Below are 21,270 nucleotides of genomic sequence, written 5' to 3' on the forward strand. Positions count from 1 at the left end.
TAACCCTAGAGACTACGATGAATTTTCTTTACTTAGATCTAGGCAAAAGCGAATACAGTCTAAATGTTTCTTAGATTTTACTAAAAACGCCGAAGAAATCATTAAACATGCACCCAAATACTTTTGGACATACGTAAAAAATAAAAGAGGTTCTTCTTGTTATCCTAAATCTTTCATTTTAAATAATACTACATTTACTGATGGAAATGACATCTGTTCAGCTTTCAATAATTATTTTGAAAGTGTTTTCAAAAAAGATCGTAACCTTAATTTTTCTCGACAGCTACTTAATCCTTTCACATCATGCGATAATACCTCACGTATATCTGTTGGTCCAATATATGTTAAAACTTTGCTGCGGTCATTGGATAAAAACAAAGGGGCTGGCGCTGATGGCATTCCACCAATATTTTACGCTTCTTGTGCTGATGGTATGTCCATACCTGTTTCCATACTCTTTCAAAAATCTCTCGATGAATGCATTTTCCCTTTATTATGGAAACGGGCCCACATTATACCGGTGCACAAGAAAGGTCCTAAGACAGCTATTCAAAACTACCGCCCAATTTCCATTCTAAACACAATAAGTAAGGTATTTGAAAAGCTAGTGTACAATCATATCTACCCTCTTGTAAGCAATGCCATACCTCACAATCAACACGGATTTGTTAAGGGTCGTTCAACAACATCTAATCTTGCTATCTTCTCTAACTATATTCTTACAGAAATGGACAGGGGTGGGCAGGTGGACGTTGTTTACACAGATTTTGAGAAATGTTTTGATCGCGTGGACCATCGCATCCTCCTCCTGAAGCTTGAGTCCATCGGCATTCACGGAGATCTACTTCGATGGGTTGAGTCTTACCTTAATAATCGTTCCCAGGCAGTTGTTTTAGGAGGTTACAAATCAAACTACATCTCAATACCCTCGGGCGTACCCCAGGGTTCGCACTTAGGCCCTCTCTTATTTAACGTTTACATTTACGATATACATTCACATATAAGAAACTCTAACTACATTCTTTACGCTGACGATAAAAAAGTTTATACACGAATTAGGAGCATTGACGACTGCCGTCGTCTTCAGGAGGACCTAAATAATCTGTACAGTTACTACTCCCTCAATGACATTGCGGTAAGCATCGGCAAATGCGTTAGCATAAGTTTCACACGAAAAAAGAAACCTATACTATTCCCATATAATTTTAATGGGGTTGTGATCGAGCGAAATGACACGGTTAGAGATTTAGGAATATTTTTTGACAGCAAAATGTCCATGAATCATCATATCAACACGATAGTCAATAAGGCCTATCGCGGTCTCGGCTTCGTGCTTCGTACATGCCAACCCTTTAAAAGTGCCGATCCTCTAAGGGTCGTTTATTCTGCTTTTGTCCGCAGTATATTAGAGTACGCCAGTCCTGTCTGGTCTCCATATTTTAAGGTGCATATCAACAACATTGAACGCATACAAAGAAAGTTCATAAAACACCTAAATTACAAATGTAAAAAAGCGGATCATAAGGTGGCCTATATAGATCTTTGTCGGACCTACGGCATGTTTACCTTGGAAGAGCGTCGACAGATATTAGATATGGGTCTACTGTACGATGTAGTCTGCGGACGTCTGGACTGCCCGCCATTGTTGGGGGAGGTGTCGTTCTGTACCCCAGTCCGACGCACAAGACACACCAGTCTCTTTCATACATCTATCTTTTCTACCACGTACGCAAAGCACTCTATAGTGAACAGGATTCTCAATCTTTACAATAAAATATTTTGTGCAGCAGACCCTTTCATTGGAAGTAAGGAACACTTCAAAAAACAAATAAAAATTCAAATTATCAATAACGAAACACCGTAAAAAGGTATTCTTTCCTCTGTTTATTAATGTCTTAATAATTAACTAACGATCCGCCCGTGTTTCGCACAAGTGCAATATGTTATACTTACTTACATAAAAACCTCTTGAATATCTTAATCTAATAACTAATAAAAAAACCGCATCAAGATCCGTTGCGTAGTTTTGAAGATATAAGCATACATAGGGATAGACAGCGGAAAGCGACTTTGTTTTATACTATGTAACGATGACTATGTACACCATCAATTTCATGTCGCAGAAACCGTTGCTCAACCTTGTCTGTGTGATAAGGTTGATGACAGCGTTTAACCTCGCTCTTTGCTGTGCTTCCCTCTATTTGGCGTTCGAGTAAATGGTAAATAACAATGTGGAATGTAATTATAGTATAATTTAATAGGTTATGAGCACTGTTTTTTGCAAATATTTTACAAGTTTAATTGTAAAATGTTTGTAATAAGACTAATAAAATTATGTAACTTATCTCAGCTTCTCTTCACAAATGTTTGTTTGTACACAGACAAAATTTAAACTAAGTTACTGCGTGGATATCTGTTATTGGCTTTCCATAGTGTTAAGTGTCTAATGTTACATTGAAATCTGTAAGCTGTTGATGTCCCTAATAAATAAATAAATAAATAAATAAATGATATAGAAAATATCAAATATTTACTTACTAGCATCACCAGACATAGTAGCCTCTCTCAACAGCAAATATCTCAACGCAGAGGGATTCACAGGGGTCCTCCTTGGGTCCACCACGTTGTCTAGAGACTTGGACATCTTGCTTCCATCTACCGTCCAGTGAAAATGATATATTATAATAGAAAATGATATATTATAATAGTAAATACTAAATTATTACTCACTAGCATCGCTAGCCATGGTAGCTTCCCTCAACAGCAGATATCTCAACGCAGAGGGATTCACAGGGGTCCTCATTGGATCCACCACGTTGCCTAAAGACTTGGACATCTTGCTTCCATCTACCGTCTAGTGCGAGTGGCATATTATAATAGTAAATACTAAATTATCACTCACTAGCATCACCAGACATAGTAGCTTCCCTCAACAGTAGATATCTCAACGCAGAGGGATTCACAGGGGTCCTCTTTGGGTCCACCACGTTGCCTAGAGACTTGGACATCTTGCTGCCATCTACCGTCCAGTGAAAATGACACACTAAGAGTTATAATATAGAAAATATCAAATATTTACTTACTAGCATCACCAGACATAGTAGCTTCCCTCAACAGCAGATATCTCAACGCAGAGGCGTTCACAGGGATCCTCCTTGGGTCCACGACATTGCCTAGAGACTTGGACATCTTGCTTCCGTCTATCGTCCAGTGAAAATGACATAATTATAATAGTAAATACTAAATTATTACTCACTAGCATCGCTAGCCATGGTAGCTTCCCTTAACAGCAAATATCTCAACGCAGAGGGATTCACAGGGATCCTCCTTGGATCCACCACATTGCCTAGAGACTTGGACATCTTGCTTCCGTCTGCCGTCCAGTGCGAGTGGCATATTATAATAGTAAATACTAAATTATCACTCACTAGCATCACCAGACATAGTAGCTTCCCTCAACAGCAGATATCTCAACGCAGAGGGATTCACAGGGGTCCTCATTGGATCCACCACGTTGCCTAAAGACTTGGACATCTTGCTGCCATCTACCGTCCAGTTAGAATGACATACTACATAATATAATAAATATCAAATATCTACTCACTAGCATCACCAGACATAGTAGCTTCCCTCAACAGCAAATATCTCAACGCAGAGGGATTCACAGGGGTCCTCCTTGGGTCCACCACGTTGCCTAGAGACTTGGACATCTTGCTTCCGTCTACCGTCCAGTGCGAGTGGCAGACGAGGCGGCGCGGCGGCGGCCAGCTCGTGGCCATTAAGAAGGCCGGCCAGTAGATGCCGTGGAACCTGGGAAGGTAAGGTTTAGAATAAAAAAACAGGTTAGCGACGGATTAGCAAGCTGAAGTGGCAATGGGCAGGGCACATAGTACGCAGAACTGACGGCCGATGGGGCAGCAAGGTTCTGGAGTGGAGGCCGCGTACCGGAAAACGCAGCGTGGGACGTCCACCCACAAGGTGGACCGACGACATCATAAAGGTAGCAGGAAAGCGCTGGACCGCTACCAACCGGGTAACATGGAAAGCATTGGGGGAGGCCTATGTTCAGCAGTGGACGCCCTATGGCTGAGATGATGAAAAGAGCAGATACAACATGTACTCAATGTATGTGCTATAGAGAGGGCTATGCTCATGTTTCTTTACGCGATCGAATCAGAAATGAGGAGTTCCATAAACGAACTAAATATCTTCTTTCTATAAGTCTGGTCCGTGAGCACGTAGAATTTTGTCCAATGACCCCTAGCTACCCATCCTTATCGCTCGCGCGTAATTATATTGCTGTTGCGATTGTGTGCGAGCGCGACAGCAACATAATTACGCGCGAGCGATAAGGATGGGTAGCTAGGGTTCATTGGACAAAATTCTACGTGCTCACGGACCGGGGTTTAATCTAGTCCAGAGTGGTCGTTGGTCGTAGTCGTCATAGTGAATTACGAGTTTACGACGACGTACTGCAGCCTTCTGGGTACATTCGTTAATCGAGCACTTAGTTGGGACCTTGACAGAGCCCGACGGATTAGCAAGCTGAAGTGGCAATGTGAAGAGCTCATAGTACGCAGAACTGACGGGTGATGGGGCAGCAAGGTTCTGGAGTGGAGGCCGCGTACCACTTACAAGATGAACCGATAAGTCCGATAACCTTATGGTGGCAGGAAGGCGCTGGATACAGGCCGCTACCTATCAATTTGAAAACCATTAGGGGAGGCCTATGTTCAGCAGTGGGCGTCCTGTGGCTGAAATGATGATGATGAGAAGTCTTATTATAGTACTACTAGCGTGGGGAGCGAATTTCTCCATTTACCTCTGGCAATTTCTCTAAATTAACGTGCTCCTACAGTAGAGAAATGACCTAATAATGATAAGTAGTTGTATTAATAAACCATAGTTGTTAATTATGAAAAATCTAAAACGTTCTTCTTCTTCTTCTTCTTATTAATGGCGATGAACTTGTGTTTTTCGCCACAGGGCACACTGTTCCGCCAATATCACGTGCGCAGCTTTTACACGGTATAGGTATTTTGATAAATTTAAATTTTCAAAGGTATGCTAAGCAAAATACCTAAAACAAAGAGACATCACAAATAAGACAACACAATACATAAACATAACACATGAAAATAAACACAAATGTGGAGGTTTAGTTTTCTGCTAGCTCTTGCCTGTTACAAATTAATTTTGTTAATGTTAATAAATTTAACTAGAGATTTCAAAGTATGGGGATTAGTAAAGTTAAGGACACATTTAAGGTTAGTCGGAAAAGGGAATTTTTTAGGAAGGAAGTCGTATAATGAATGGTCAATTTTGGGGCAGTTGAAAAATATGTGGTTAGCTGTTCCTTCATCCAAGCCGCATTCGCATATGGAGCTATCCTTAATCCGCATTTTGGCAAGATGAACAGGGGTACATGCGTGACCTATACGCAGGCGAGAGATAATGGACACTGTCCTTTTTGGCAAGTGGGGGTGTTTGAAGAACCAAGGTCTAGAGGGAATATCCTGTTGGATATCAGCATAATATTTGCCTACGTATCTCTTCGAGTTAGCCCAGTGAGTATTCCATGACTTGAATAGGTGTTTACGTGGGAGCGAAGAGACATCATGTGCAAATAATTTATAATGATCAAGTGAACCTGTGGATATAGCATTTTTAGCACATGTGTCTACAGTTTCATTGCCAGGGATACCTCGGTGGCTTGGGATCCAGGCTAAAACGATATTTAAGCCACGCTGTTTACTCTCAAAAAGGGCTTCTCTAATTTTGAAGATGATAGGAAATTTGGATTTGGATTTAAATGGGTTAGCTACGATAGACTGGAGGCAGCTCAAAGAGTCGGTAAAGATTAAGGTGTTATTAAGGTGGTGAGAGATAGAATAACGAATAGCCTCTAATATAGCGACTGATTCTCCGGTGAAGACTGATGTAACTGGTGGACACTTAAAACTTAGTGCTATTCTGTATGAAGGTATCCAGACTGCAGCGCCAGTACATCCACCCTCATCTAGCTTGGAGGCATCAGTGTAAATTTTTAGCCAGCCTTGCCAGTGCTCAGAGACAATATTGATAAATTCCTGACCAGCTGAGCAGGAGTCCTTAGAAATGCCAAAGTTAAGGATTATTGAGGGATGGAAAAGAAGGGAATCATAGCTATTGCTGAAAAGAGGATTCAATGGAATTTTTTCAATTGGAGTAGGGAGGCGGTTAAATTTTTGGTAACTCAACAAAACACAAGGTGAACTCTGAGAGGAGTCAGCAGAGCTACTTAGTGAAGAGAGGAGAGCCAGTTTTTCATTCAAAGGGTGATTGGAATTTTGAGTGATTTTAACGTAAAACCGGTCACTTAGGTATTGTCTACGCAAATATAGGGGAGGTTCCACACATTCAATTTGGAGAGCATTAATAGGTGAGGATTTCATAGCTCCCAGTATTATACGTAGACATTTGGATTGGGTTTTATTAAGTTTTTCAAGAGCAGATTTATTACAGGGGTCTAAAAGAAATGAAGCATAATCAAAGTGGCTGCGGACAATGGCGTTATAAAGTAATTTTTGTGAGTATGGATGTGCACCCCACCAGGTACCTGAAAGGGCACGGAGGATATTTAGCCCTTTTTCAGCCTTACCAAGAATGTAATTGAAATGGGGAATACCTGATAACCGAGAGTCTAAAATTATACCTAGGAACTTCACTTGGTTGTTACAAGGAACGCTATCACCGTTTAATGTTATATCAACCTCTGGTGTGTTACGTTTTCGAGTAAAAGTGACGCAACTACATTTTGGAACTGAAATAGATAGTCCATGATTTGTCATCCAGGCATTAAGATACTCCAGAGCAGAGTTTAGGCGCGAACTTGTTTCGGATATAGATTTGGATGAATGATAGAGGGCAATGTCATCTGCGTACTGAAGGATACTGCAAAAAGAGTCTACAGTTCTACTAAGATCGTATGTGTAAATGCTGTAAAGTAAAGGGCTGAGTACAGATCCTTGCGGGAGCCCTTTCCAGACTAAACGGGGAACTATAGAGTCTTGGTATCTCACTGCTATTGATCGTGACATCAACGTGTTGCAGATGAGACGTACCAGTTTCTCCGGGATACTCAGATAGAGCAATTTTTGCCTGAGTATTGGGAGCAACACATTATCGTACGCAGACGCTATATCCAAGAAGACCCCAACGAGGTAATCCTTATTTTTAAAAGCTACGCGAATATCCGTCGTTAGAATACTTAGACTATCTAAAGTACTAAAGCCTTTACGGAAACCAAATTGGGATTTATCCAAAATGTTATTTGATTCCAAGAACCATTCGAGGCGATTTTTAAGTATGTGTTCCATTATTTTAAGGAGAACGGAAGAAAGGGCTATGGGACGATAAGAGTTATGATCCAAAGGTTCTTTTCCTGGTTTAGGAATAGGAATTATAATTTGTTGTTTCCAAGCTTCCGGTAGAGTACCTTGGTCAAAAAACGAATTTATTAAATTTAGGAAGAGAAGTTTGGCACTTTCCGGAGATTTAATTATAAAAGAGTAAGGAATTCCATCTGCTCCAGGAGATGAATCCTTTAAGCCGTCAAGAGCTGATAAAAGTTCTTCAAAGGAGAAGGGCCGATCTAGAATATTTGATTGGGGAAGAAAACAACTTATAGAAGGGAGGCTATCCATAAAAGGAACAAAGGGAGGGGCTAGTTTATCCGCAAAATCATTTAGCCAAGCTGTAGGGTTGTTAGACGGGGCATTTATAGGGATTAAGGATATACGGAATCTTTTAATTTGTTTCCAGACAATAGAGGAAGGGGTCCTTGGAGACATATTTTCACAAAAGTTTATCCATCCCTTCTTCTTTTTTTTGGCTAAAAACTTTCTTGTTTGTGCAGCAATTTTTTGGTAAAGGATGTAATTCTCCATGGTCATTGAACGGTTGTACCTTTTTTCAGATTCCTTACGTTTTTGGACACTGGCTGTACATTCAGAATCCCACCAAGGAGGAGATATTTTCCGAGATGGATTTTTCAATGGTATGTGATCATCTGCTGATGTTTGTAAGGTGTTAACAAAATCAGAGTATACTGAGAGGGCATTATCATTATTGACTGAAGGTAAATTTTTCAATTTTTCGTTGACTGATGCATGATAGGCAAGCCAGTCAGCTTTATTTAAATTATATTTTAAAAGAGGAGGAGGGCGATTTATTGGGGAGTTATTATTAGGCAAAGATACTATAATGGGAAAATGATCACTACCAAATGTGCTGTTTAGGACTTTCCATGAGCAAAGTGAGGTCAAATTTGGAGAACAGAATGACACATCTACGGCCGATGCTGGGTTTTGGGTTGGAGCACATCTTCTTGTTGGACAACCATTATTCAAAATACAAAGGTCAAGCTCATCCAAAAGGTCTAGGAGCAATGAACCTGGAGAGTCGGAATGGTAGGAGCCCCATAAAACGTGGTGCGCATTTAAGTCACCCAAGATTATAACTGGAGGAGGGACAGATAGAATGGCAGAGCGCAGTTCATTGATGGAGGAAGCGTTAGGGCGGGGAATGTATACGGATAAAAGGGAGATATCAAATATTCGTATAGCCACGATATTGATGTCTTGACTATGCGAAGGAAGGGGGAGTTGATTATAGGGAAGGAAGCGTCTTACAAGTAAGGCACTTCCCGCGTAGCCATCATTCCTATCATCCCGGAGGCATGTGTATCCTGATACACGAAAATGTGAACCAGGAACCAGCCACGTCTCCGAGACAGCTAGGACTGATGGAGAGTATTTACTAATAAGAAAAGTTAATTCATGTTTTTTGCGCCTAATACTTTGGCAGTTCCACTGGACTACCTCCTTGTCCATTATTATTAGAAGTTATCTGCGAGATTTGGGAAAGCATTTGCGCAACGTTGGGCGGTAGGGCGGTATTACGACCAGAAACAATATGGATGATTAGAGAGAGAACCATCTGTAAAAGGTTATCCTCTCCCAGGGAAGGAGAAGAGTCACCGTTCAGGGCACAACCATTAGGTAGGGAGGAGGCACAGTTACCAATTATGGCTTGGTGCGCCTGCTTATCGTAACCCTTATCTAACGGAGTATGAGGGCGGGATGTTCGGGGAATGGTCTTTCGGTATGAGATCGTTTGGTTGGGGAGTGAGGAGTGACGTAAGGGAGGTTGAGAAGCAGGACTGGTGGTTTGAGAGGATGGAGATTTAGTAATGTCCGCATATGATTTGCGGGCAGGAGGAAACTGAGAGGAGGCCTGAGAGTAGGAAATGTTATCCTGAGACATTGTTACTTTGATAGCCTTTTGTCGAGAGTGCTCTGGGCAGGACTTGTTTGTTGCAAAGTGGTGACCTAAACAATTGATGCAAGTGGATTTGGCCTCTGTGACATTACATTCTTCTGCTGTGTGAGGTTGAGTGCAACGATAGCACCTAGGTTTAGACCTACATTGAGCCTTGATGTGACCAAACCGACAGCAATTGAGGCATTGGATTGTCGGGAGTTGGTAAGTCTCGACTGGGATGGAATTGTGGCAGCAGAAGACTCTTTGTGGCAGTACTTGTCCCTTGAATGTTACTACAACTGATTGTGTGGGGACCCACGATATTTGGTTATCATCCCTAATCTGTTTTCTATTTAACCGACGAGCCTTCAGGAGGATACCACAGCCGTCGGGGGTTGTTAAAGATTCTGCAAGTTCCTCCATAGACCAGTCAGTAGGAATGTTCCTAATGAGGCCCATGCGGGTCACATTGTAAGTGGGGATTAATGCAACATACTTGTACATAGGTAAAATGTCATTGTTTAGAAAGTTATTTGCTGCACTGGCTGAAATGAATTCGACGGAGATCTTGTTTCTGCCGATTTTTGTAACGCCGTCTAAGATGATTCCCTGAATTTTATTGGTCACCAAGAATTTGCCAAACCTCATAGGTTGAATGAAGGCTGGAGAAGAAGGTTCCGATTCTATGTGAGACACATGAACCAAGAAGGGGCCTTTGTCTTCGTCAGTATATGTTTTTGGGGCTATTACAAGTGAGGGGTGTGTGTACATCAGTTGGTTGTTTTGGGTTAATGATCCATCTGTATTCGTCTTCTTAGCCGGCTCGGTATCACCTACCGTGTCAAGACGGCGTTTGGTAGCCGTTTGGGAAAATAAAGGCGGGGAAAGCTCCATAGCGGCGGCCTGATCTGGGGGATCAGGCGGATCGGGAGGAATCACCTCCATTTTGCTAGGTACTTACCAAGGATAGAGCAAGTTAGTTACCACCACCGTTGTTTTATTGATAATTGAGCTTAGGATTGGTTTTCTCTAAAAATAAACAGTGAAATTACAAAATAAATACGCTCGAATTCCAGAAACACGTGTAGCCACTGACACTCGCGAAACGGAACTCCAATCTAAAACGTTAAAATAACGGTATCGTTGTGGCCAATGAGATGCTGTCATAGTGACATTGACAATACGTCAATGTCACACGAGAATCAAACGTCAGAATAGAGGGACGCGCGGAGACGACTCCGCGCGCTTTTGTGCTAAGTGATGAATTGTATCTAAAGTAAGGCAATATAATGTGAAAGTTGAGTATCCAGTGTTTTATTTATGAGAATAGATCTACCGGCCTCTAATAGTACTTACTTGAGTATATCCTTCCCGACCACGTGCACGTCAGCGGGCCAGGGCCGGCCGCGCCGGATCATGGCGTCCTCATCAGGGTACCCGATAGCAGTTAAGTAGTTGATAAGAGCGTCCAGCCACACGTATATACTTTGCTCCTCGTCGTTTGGCACCTAGGAATAATCATCGTTTCACACTATGGAATGATGGAGTTTAACTTTCCCCCGGGACATCATCGTTTTACACTATGTAATGATGGAGTTTAACTTTCCCTCGGGACAAACTTGACCTTCACTGGTTGGGTTGTTGGCGGTCGAGCTGTAGATCCTGGCTACACAGGAGTTGCAGTGGTGGGAACGAGAGGTGGGAATAGTCCCGTTTGTGGAAATCTACTCTCCCCATGCCCTATCTAGGGGACATAGGATTAAGTCAATGGAAATCCACTGCTGGCCATCGCTTTTCTATAATTTCTCATTCATTTCTAAGGAGCAGATGGACGTCTTTTATTGCTACGTTTGAGATGTATGATGGATATGGAACAAATCCATTAATTTTATTTCTATCGAATAACCTCATTTCGGGTCTTTTAGATATGTCCAGCACATTATAATTATTATGAATCAATAAGAAAAATGTCCTCATAAAATTTAAAATTTAAATAAAAATAAATAAGATTCATCCATCTCATTCAAAAAGGAAATAATTGGTTTTGTATTAACTTAATCTTTTTTGTAAAAAAAAAAAAAACTAAGGTGAGACATATTTATTGCTGTTTCTTATATGATAGGTTATTCGATTAATAAATAGATTACGTACTCGTATCGCCCAGTGCACCCTGGAAGACGGGCGGCTGACCGATATGTCGGGGAAGTACACCTCATTCTCCAGTAACTCCTGCAACTGTTTCTGGAACTTGCTGGGAGTTATTACGCCGTCTGCGAATAATAAGAATTTTATTTATTTATTTTAAACTTCAGTTTTTTTTATCCACAACGAGGAAGTTCTTGGCCTGTATCTCACCGGATGGTAAGTGATGATCAGGCCGAAGGTGGAAGCGAGCTTCACCCGGAATCCTCAACCACGGAGGAACTGGCTATCTTACCTCTAACTGCCGGAACACAACAATGCTGTCAACATTGTTGTTATGGCGACAGACTTAAGTAAGATGGTGGTAGCTAGCCAGGCGGACTTAGAACAAGCCCTACCAGCAACCGTGATAGTGGTAGGTTATTGCACATAATTAATATCGGAATACAGTATTTGACCACAATCGCACCTGATGTTAAGTGGGATGCAGTCTAGGATGGTACATATCTGCCCTGCAAGTGCCTATTCACTTTCGCCGTGAAAAGGCCCGGATTATAGTCTTCGGGAAAGACAGCAGCAGGCTACAAATTCCAAAATATTTTATTTGACGCTAACTGTACAAAAGGCAAACTAATGTCATAGGCATTAAGGCATCATCTTCTAACCTTGTTATTCCGATATAGTGGAATAGTTCCCCTCCACATTTCTATGGGTGTCGAAAAGGCGGCTAAGAATAGGCGCACACCGTTGATTTTTGTCGGCCGATAGTTTAGTCGGGCAGTTGATCAGTATAGGCATGTATGGGAGTGCGCACACTACGCCGATTCGATTTGGCCGATTCTTCATACAATTTGAAATCGGGCACAACTATCGGCCAACTCAAAATCAAAGGTGTGCGCCTACTCTAAGGAAGAAATATATAAACATCAGGCCTCCCCAAACCACGAACTATTTGACGCCGACTTTACAGTTTACAGTCTTTATAAATATCTATGTTACCTGTACTAAGCCACTCCTTCAGATGCGTTTTGAAGGCGCTGAGACGAAACATGTAGTTTGTCTCTTCTGTCCACTCGACTCTGTGGCCCGACTCCACAGACAATTTCACCTGAGGAAAAACAACTTTATTGCTAACGGAACTAAATTCAAAATCAGTTGTATTTAATGCACGAAGACAAATATAGTAGATTTTGTGTGGATGGATGTATAATTTTTACCAGAAAATATCACTAGCATAGGTCAACTTATGTGATGTGTTGTTTATTCTGTAGTGTGAAAACAATGTTCTATGTTCTCAGGTGACTTTCACATAACATAGTATTTCCTGTATTTAGTATTGTTACCTATAAGGTAGGTTTTAACCTTGTTTTGAAAGGTCAACTTTTAAATATCTATCTACATTCTACAAGATTCCAGTAAGTACCTACTAAACATGGGCGAATATGGTAACTTTTTCCCAATTTCCACCAGTCCAGTTTATGGTTTGAGTTATGGACTTTCAAAAAATGATCCTCCAGATACCCTACGTTTTATTTCCAATAAAACTTTAAGCGGTTAGAAAATATAGAAGAAATAGATAGATGTAGGTGATAAGAAGTTCACCAGATGGTTCATAATGGTGATGAGCTTTATACCTTCTCTCCATTCACAATATCTTCCCTGGTGTGAGCCTCAGGCACGAAAGACTCGTCGTTGACGCTATACCAGCCCGAGTACTTCGCTTTGTATATGTAGTCCTTTTTCATTAGTTTGTTCTGAAATAATGTAAGGTAGGTTATATTTTATACGGTGGTACTTCAAAGTAAACATTCTGGTACCTTGTATAGTTGAGATAAGGATGACTTTACAACAGAAATGTATTGTACTCTTAGATTAATAAAGGCTTTATTAATCTAAGATTTTACTGAAATTCCCGTTTTTGCAGGACATGCAATATGAACTTTTTCAGATTTTTTGTGTATTACCTAGAACATGCCAATTTAACACAATATCTTTGACAAAGATTAGTTTGTCGTTATCCATGGCCAACCAGTGGCTTTAAAATGACCATGACGAATTCATGATCTCATAGTGAGTAGAGACCTTAGTGCCTTTGTTTAGTTTGATTAAAATAACAATTGGTATTTTTGGATACAATTAACATTTTATCTTCTTACTAGCATGCATTGCCCGCGGCTTCACCCGCGTGAAAATTACTTTGTCACAGATCGTCATAAATTATAGCCTATATGTTATTCTGGGTTATAAACAATAATAATACTGTAAAGTTTCAACAAAATCTGTTCAGTAGTTTTTGCAAGAAAGAGTAACAAACATCCATCCAGACATCCAAACTTTCGCATTTATAATAATAGTAGGATTAACATTCATCATGGACAACAAGTAACTCACCCAAAAGTGTTTAACAGAAACCTTATGCCTCTTTTCTGTAGTCCTGACATAATCTGTGAAGTCAACGTTGAACTCCTTGAACAGTGTTCGGTATTCGTCAGACGTCTTGGAGCAGTACTCTGGGAGGGGAAGTTTGGCTTTGGCAGCCGCTTGCTGGATCTTGGTTCCATGCTCATCAGTGCCTGGAAGAATGATCTTCTATTATTCTCAACATCAACTATAGCAGTGATCCGCGGACCACTGGTGGTCCCTGGAAGCATTCCAAGTGGTCCACGACGACATCGTAATAAACAAGTGACGTGACGTGATGAGTCGAGTCTACACAACGCAAACGACGCACAGTGGACGAGAAATCGAGCTCCCCTTTCATAGGATTTTGAAAAAAAAAGTGGTCCCTGACAAGACAAAGGTAAAATGGTCCCTCGTGACTTAAAGGTTAAGAACCACCAAACTATAGTAACACAACCATCTCTTTACTGGCAAATGGAGGATTTGTATATGGTGATGACGATACTACAATACTCAATCTATGTGATGCTGCACCATTGTCAATTTCCTGTATCTCATCTCAACAATGTTTGTTGTGACATCATTAAATTGTAAAGTTATTTATTCTGTTTGAGGAAATGTTGTCAATATCCAATTCTGCATAAGGAAAATGTCTAAGGGACTTTTATAATGATTTCATTGATGTAATAAGAAACTTATGCACGTTTTCACCATCAATACCTAATTTTGATACAAAATTCCAGTTATTTATTACCATAGGGGTCACTTAAAAATTAGGGACCTATGGTGAAAACGGGCATTAGGCACCCAAATCCATAATATGATTGTTATTAATTAAATTAATTAATTAATTAACTGAGGCCCAGGGTCGGACTGGGCCGGAAGGGCCCGGGTGGCTGATCGCAATCCCGAGGCCCGAGACAATACTAAAATAAAGTAAAATAATAAGTAGGTATTTACTAATAACAAATAATAATAAAAAGCTAGCCAATCAACATTTTTTTTAATAAAAGAGGAGAACTTTCAGCTAAGCAGTTAATGACTCGATCGTAAAAGCTGCTGTTTTCGTCATCCTTGATTAGATCCGATTCTGTATTTAATACAGTGTGAGTCACGATAAAGTGCACATATGAAATTAGGTGAAACTAGATCTATTTTTATCGACAAAAAAGAGGTCAAAATTGTTTTGAGAATTTTTTTAAATTTTTTATAGATTTTTTTTTTCTTCCAATTACTTTTTGTAAAGAAAACGTAATAACTTTATAACTAAGAGGTATATCCTGTAAAAACAGTAATAATGCTAAATAACAGACGATACTAAAAAAAAATACTCAGAAAATGCCAACAAATAATAAAAAATGATATTTTTGGAAAAAATCTGCTTTTAAATCCTTTTTTTTTAATCAAATAACCAAAAAAACACGAATTTATAAGCAGATTTTTTTCAAAAAGTATCATTTTTTATTATTTGTTGGCATTTTCTGAGTATTTTTTTGTATCGTCTGTTATTTAGCATTATTTATGTTTTTATTTTATCAGGATATACCTCTTAGTTTAAAAGTTATTAGGTTTTCTTTACAATAAGTAATTGGAAGAAAAAAAATTATATAAAATTTTTTAAAAAAATCTCAAATAAATTTTGACCTCTTTTTTGTCGATAAAAATAGGTCTAGTTTCACCTAATTTCATATGTACACTTTATCGTGACTCACACTGTATAATTAACGAATCTAACAGTTTTTGCCCCAGTAGAGAACGAAGTCTCGTTTTAATGCGCTTTAATGCTGAAAATCGTCTCTCCCAAGTCACTTGCGTGAATAAAACTGTGAGAATTAAACACTGTAATGCATAAAAAAAGCAAAATAAAACCCCCGTCATTTCCCGGCAATTTTCCGAGTATTGCATTTATTAGAGGACGCAATTTTATTTTTCGGACATGTGTGGGTCAATGTGGTCAATAGAAGCTTAAACTCAAGTTTTTGGGGTCGCCACCCTTGTCCCCCAACCGCCATCTTGAAAAAAGGGCTGAAAACACTTTTTTAAGCGTCTTACAAAAATTCGCTATGTCATAATTTGTAGCAAATTGTTTTGCCTACAAATAATATTACGTTTACATAACTTTTTGTCCTAAATTAAAAATTAGAGAAGTAATACATAAGAAAAAAGGATTTTTTATTTTTTGCTTATAACTTCTTTAATCTTTATTTTAAAGCAAATACACTCGCGAGCAAAAGTATGAAATCACTTATATGAAGTTGTTTCCACGCGATCTTGTGAACTAACGAATTTGTTAGTAACAAAAAAAGTGGCACCATTTTAAAGATTAAGCTTTTTACTTTAAATTGATACCAAATAAATTTAAATCACACCGCACATACGTAGATTTCAACGATTTAGGCGGCCAAAACCCAGTTTTGCAAAATCAATCTATTGAAATCAAAATCAAAATCAAAATTATCTTTATTTGTTTAGACTAATTAAATTAGTTCTTGCAAATCGTCAAATGCTCTTAAGGAGCCTATACATGTCTCATTCTTTTTTTGCCCTACCAGCGCTTCGAGACCAACATTTGGCAAGTGCTGAGAAGAAGCGCCGCAACAAACTCAGTCACCACTGTCTGCCGGTTTAAAAATATAAAAAAATATAAAAAAGTAGGAAGTTACATACATTCAGAAGCAAGTTACTTACCACGCGCTCCCGTTGATAGAAGGTGGCCTTTAAGACGCCCATCTAGCACGAGACCGCGTGGCAGTTTTGAATATATTTCTTTAGTGCCGTGCTAATTTCTAGGTTAATTTTTGCGTTTTGATACATATATTTTATGTCAGGTATATCTTTTCTTGACCAGTCCCCGAAGGCAGCGCCTGTTCACAGACATGACGTGTGAACCAGCCATCGCTTCACTCGACCATATTATAGGGAATGTAACGACCCGCCTCACACGCCACAAAATAAACCATGTACGCGGGTAGTACACACTTCCAGGAATACCATGGTACCTTTTTCAAAGTTCAACGAGCGCAAATCTACCCTCTAGAGTAGTCTGAATGCGATAGTTCGCTTAACGTGTATGTATTTGTTTTCGGGCGCTCTTAAACTTACAACTTTTGTAAATTGCATATTTATTTTCAAAACCATTGTTTTCGAGTAACAGTGGTGGATTGTGATAATTAAGGATAGAGCCTATGTTTTTCAACAGTAATTTACTTAGTTTTTGTTTTCCTAAATATATTTAAAAATTGTCAAAGATAGCTGTATCAGAAATGAGATTTTTTTTGTATTTTTTATTTTAAAGTGGTCGTTTAACTAACTTCGGGGTCCGTCCGAGCAATAATTTCTTTATTTTTTAATAGTTTACATATTGTTCTTAAAATCTGCAAAAAATTTTGCCGCGGAGACCCGCGCTTTTTTAAATTAACAGCATTTGAAGATTTGGAGAAAAAATTGAGCAAAATATCATTTTATTGCTACTTTGTATTAAATCCATTTACTTTTTATTTTAGGCCTGTCTAGTGCCTCGGGTACTAAAGTAGTTACTCGGAATTACTTATTTGACCAGATACAAAGGCAAAATTTACCAAGTTTCAGTGATAAACTTGATTTTTATTAAGATTTTCTTTTGAGTCGTTATGGAGACACAGAAAATGCTGAAAAGAGTTTGAAGCAAAGTTCTTCTTATGTGAAAAGCTAATTCAAGAAGAGGTGTATGAAAGCCAATAAACATGAAGAAGTGTTTTTTAAAAACAAGCCGCAGAAGCCCCGAACAAGCATTTCCGGTCATATCGGCTTAACTTTGCTAGAAAGTTTTCTAGAAAGGAACGCAATGTAGATAGGCTTTTATTAACATCAGACCCCTTGATCAGCTCCAGGAGACACAATAAGACCTTCTCGCAAAGCATTCCTTCCTGAAACAATGGAAATGTTGATGTCTGCCAAGCCAAGTAGCAAGTAGTGACCCAATGAGGAATGCTCTCAAAGTAAGATTGATAGATACCTACCTACTTATTGTTATTTTATAAAAATACAAAAATTTGCCAAGTGCGTGTCGTCCCAAACGCAGTGTAGGGTTCCGTAGTTGTCAGTCGTTACCATAATATATTTCATAAGCAAGCAATTACTTCATCTAAAGTCACTTTTAATATTTTCTTCTAAGGATTTTTTATTAAGTATGAAATTTTACACGAGTTAAACGACTATTACTTTTGAACTAACTGATCTATCTTAACCGTCATAGTTTTCCTTAAAAGTTCATGAAAAGCACTATTATTATGAATTATTCCAGATTTTTCAAACCAACACTTTAGTTTTAGGAGGGGGGGACGCCATTTTCGAAAAAAAAAATATCACTTTAAACTTTAATATTTTGCAAACGGATCACTAAATCAAAAAATAGTCTTAGAAACCCCTAAGTCATTTTAAATGACCTATCCAACGATACCACACACGATGGGGTATCAATGATAACAATGAAACTTTTTAATATAATTTTTTTTTAAATTTCTATATTTAAGTGAAAAAATGTTTTATTAACATTAATAATAAAAGAAATCAGTCAAAAATGGTTTATTTTAATTTAATTTTGTACTTATAACTAATTTGAAGCAAAAAATATTTTTGGCCGCCTAAATCATTGAAATCTACCTATGTGCACCGGTATTTAAAAAGATATACCGGCTGATGTGAAGAAGTAAGGAAAAAGACATGTATCAACTGTTGTGATACGTCGCGAGTTGCGGCCTATTTACCCCCTATAAAAGCACGTGTTTTCGGATTTTTGCTTTCACACGTTGATTCATACACATCTCCGCTTCTTTTGACACTTTACCTGGGATTCTACACCTACAGAAGCAGCACAAATCGTTGCACTATTGCAAGAAGGGCTCAGCCAGCGGGCTGTCGCACGTCAGCTCCACATAAGCCAGTCCTGGGTTTCGAAAGTTTTAAAACGCATTCGGGAGACTGGTGGCTGTATCCCGAGACCAAGTTCTGAACATTGCCGGTGCACATCGCAGAGGGATGACCGTTTTTTCATGTGAACCTCTCTATGAAATCGTCATTTGACTGGTATCGACGTCCAGCAAGAGCTCAGAAATGTTCGTAGGATAGCTGTTAGCGAGTAGACAGTTCGTCTAAGATATAAGCAATAGAATTTGATTCCAAAAAGGCCTGCCATAGGCTCGAAACTGACGGCAGGTCTCTGACAAGCACGCTTTCAATTAGCTCGCACTTATTTTAATGGGAAGGCGAGTAATGGAGGCGAGTTTTGTTGAAAGTTGAATGCGGACTGTGTTTGCAATGCAAAAGTCGAAGAGGTCGGGTCTATAGGCGGCCTGGGGAGCGATTTGTGCAGTGCCGGTTCGCTGAAACAGTGGCTTATGGGGGTGGCTTGCTCGACTTCCCATCGAGATGTGTACGAGCAAATTGGAAGCGTGCTTATCGGTGACTTGCCGTTAGTTTCGAGCCTGTGGCAGGCCTTTTTGGAGTCAAATTCTATTGCTTATATCTTAGACGAACTGTCCACTCGCTAACAGCTATCCTACGAACATTTCTGAGCTCTTGTTGGACGTCGATACCAGTCAAATGACGATTTCATAGAGAGGTTAACATGAAAAAACGGTCATCCCTCTGCGATGTGTACCGGCGCTGTTCAGAACTTGGTCTCGGGATAAAGCCACCAGTTTCCTGAAAGCGTCTTAACACTTTCGAAACCCAGGACTGGCTTATGTGGAACTGACGTTCGACAGCCCGCTGGCTGAGCCCTTCTTGCAATAGTGCAACGATTTGTGCTGCTTCTGAAGGTGTAGAATCCCAGGTAAAGTGTCAAAAGAAGCGGAGATGTGTATGGATCAACGTGTAAAAACAAAAATCGAAAACACGTGCTTTTATAGGGGGGTAAATAGGCCGCAACTCGAGACGTATCAAACAGTTGATACATGTATTTTTCCTTAGTTCTTCACTTCAACCGGGATATCTTTTTAAATACTGGTGTGATTTAAATGAATTTGGTATCAATTTAAAGCTAAAAGTTTAATCTTTAAAATGGTGCTACTTTTTTTTAACCGACTTCAAAAAAGGAGGAGGTTATATGTTCGACTGTATGTATTTTTTTTTTTTTTTCTATGTATGTTCACCGATTACTCCGTCAATTGTGGACCGATTTTCAAAATTCTTTTTTTGTTCGATAGGGTACACTTCTGAGGTGGTCCCATTGTCACCAAGTTAGGATCTGATGATGGGATCCTAGGGAAATCGAGGGCAACCCTCAAATTTTATAGGCACGTATATAGTTTTTCAAACTTTTCTTAAGTTATTCAAGTATTTGCTCCTGGAAATCATCATCTCATATTGATGAGCTGATGATAGAAGATAAAACTCCTTAATGCTTAGGAGTTGGAAGATAATTCTTTTAATTTATAGATAAGTATAGTTTCTAAAGTTATTCAAGTGTTTACATCAGATATTCATCATTTCATCATGATGAACTGGTCATGGTAAGTACAACTCCTTAATGCTTAGGAGTTGGAGGTAAATTCTTTAAATATTATAGGTACAAATAGACCAACAGTTGTATTCTTTTATGTTTTTAAGGTGGGCTGACGGTTTAAGGTCTTTTTAGGTTTCCTATATGGTAACCTGTATTTTGTAGGGAATATTATTTTACAGTAGACATGAAGAATATGGTCTCAATGTACCGCCTACCTTCAGTGGTAACATCAAGGTAATAATTAGTTAACTAAAAAGCAAGAAATAAGTAAAATTTTATAAAAAAAAATAAAACCGACTCCAAAAAACCTACACTAAAAAGTAGAAAAATAATTACTAATTACCTACTTATTTATAAGGACGAATTAATATTTATGTAGGTATACCATGATTGATACTTTTGGAGTCGGTGCAGGCAAACTTTACATGTTTCATAATCTTGGCACCGACTCCAGAAGTATCAATCATGGTATACCTACATAAATATTAATTCGTCCTTATAAATAAGTAGGTAATTAGTAATTATTTTTCTACTTTTTAGTGTAGGTTTTTTGGAGTCGGTTTTATTTTTTTTTATAAAATTTTGTTACTAACAAATTCGTTAGTACACAAGATCGCGTGGAAACAACTTCATGAAAGTGATTCCATACTTTTGCTCGAGAGTGTAGTTATATTTAAATATTTGTAGGCAAAGCAATTTCTACAAATTATGACTGTACAATTTTTTTGTACGACGCATAGTTTCCGAGACATGCACGCCGGCAACCGTAGCACAGGAGCCACGCTGCGCGGGCCCCCTGTGCTACGGTTGCCGCATGCCCCGCAACCCAGGCCGTGGGGGGCCCGCGCAGGCTGGGGCCCGGCTGGCAAATGCCACCCCGACTGTATGGCCAGTCCGACGCTGAAGTACATCCTGCAGTGGACATATTATTATTATAAGTT

The 21,270-nt window shown here is 39.2% G+C and overlaps 1 protein-coding gene across 1 annotated transcript in view; it reads right to left on the reverse strand.

The window, feature by feature from the left end:
* The window catches only part of LOC135083703 (methionine--tRNA ligase, mitochondrial), a 49,974-nt gene that overhangs the window by 27,875 nt on the left and 829 nt on the right, over positions 1-21,270 (reverse strand). The window contains exons 3-8 of the mRNA XM_063978412.1: positions 13,837-14,018; positions 13,080-13,199; positions 12,445-12,553; positions 11,455-11,573; positions 10,660-10,811; positions 3,605-3,810 (exon numbers count right to left, since the gene is read on the reverse strand). Coding sequence (XP_063834482.1) covers positions 3,605-3,810; positions 10,660-10,811; positions 11,455-11,573; positions 12,445-12,553; positions 13,080-13,199; positions 13,837-14,018 — 888 coding nt within the window. The remainder of the gene's footprint in view (positions 1-3,604; positions 3,811-10,659; positions 10,812-11,454; positions 11,574-12,444; positions 12,554-13,079; positions 13,200-13,836; positions 14,019-21,270) is intronic.

This window comes from Ostrinia nubilalis, chromosome 24 (assembly GCF_963855985.1).
Source record: "Ostrinia nubilalis chromosome 24, ilOstNubi1.1, whole genome shotgun sequence".
NCBI lineage: Eukaryota > Metazoa > Arthropoda > Insecta > Lepidoptera > Crambidae > Ostrinia > Ostrinia nubilalis.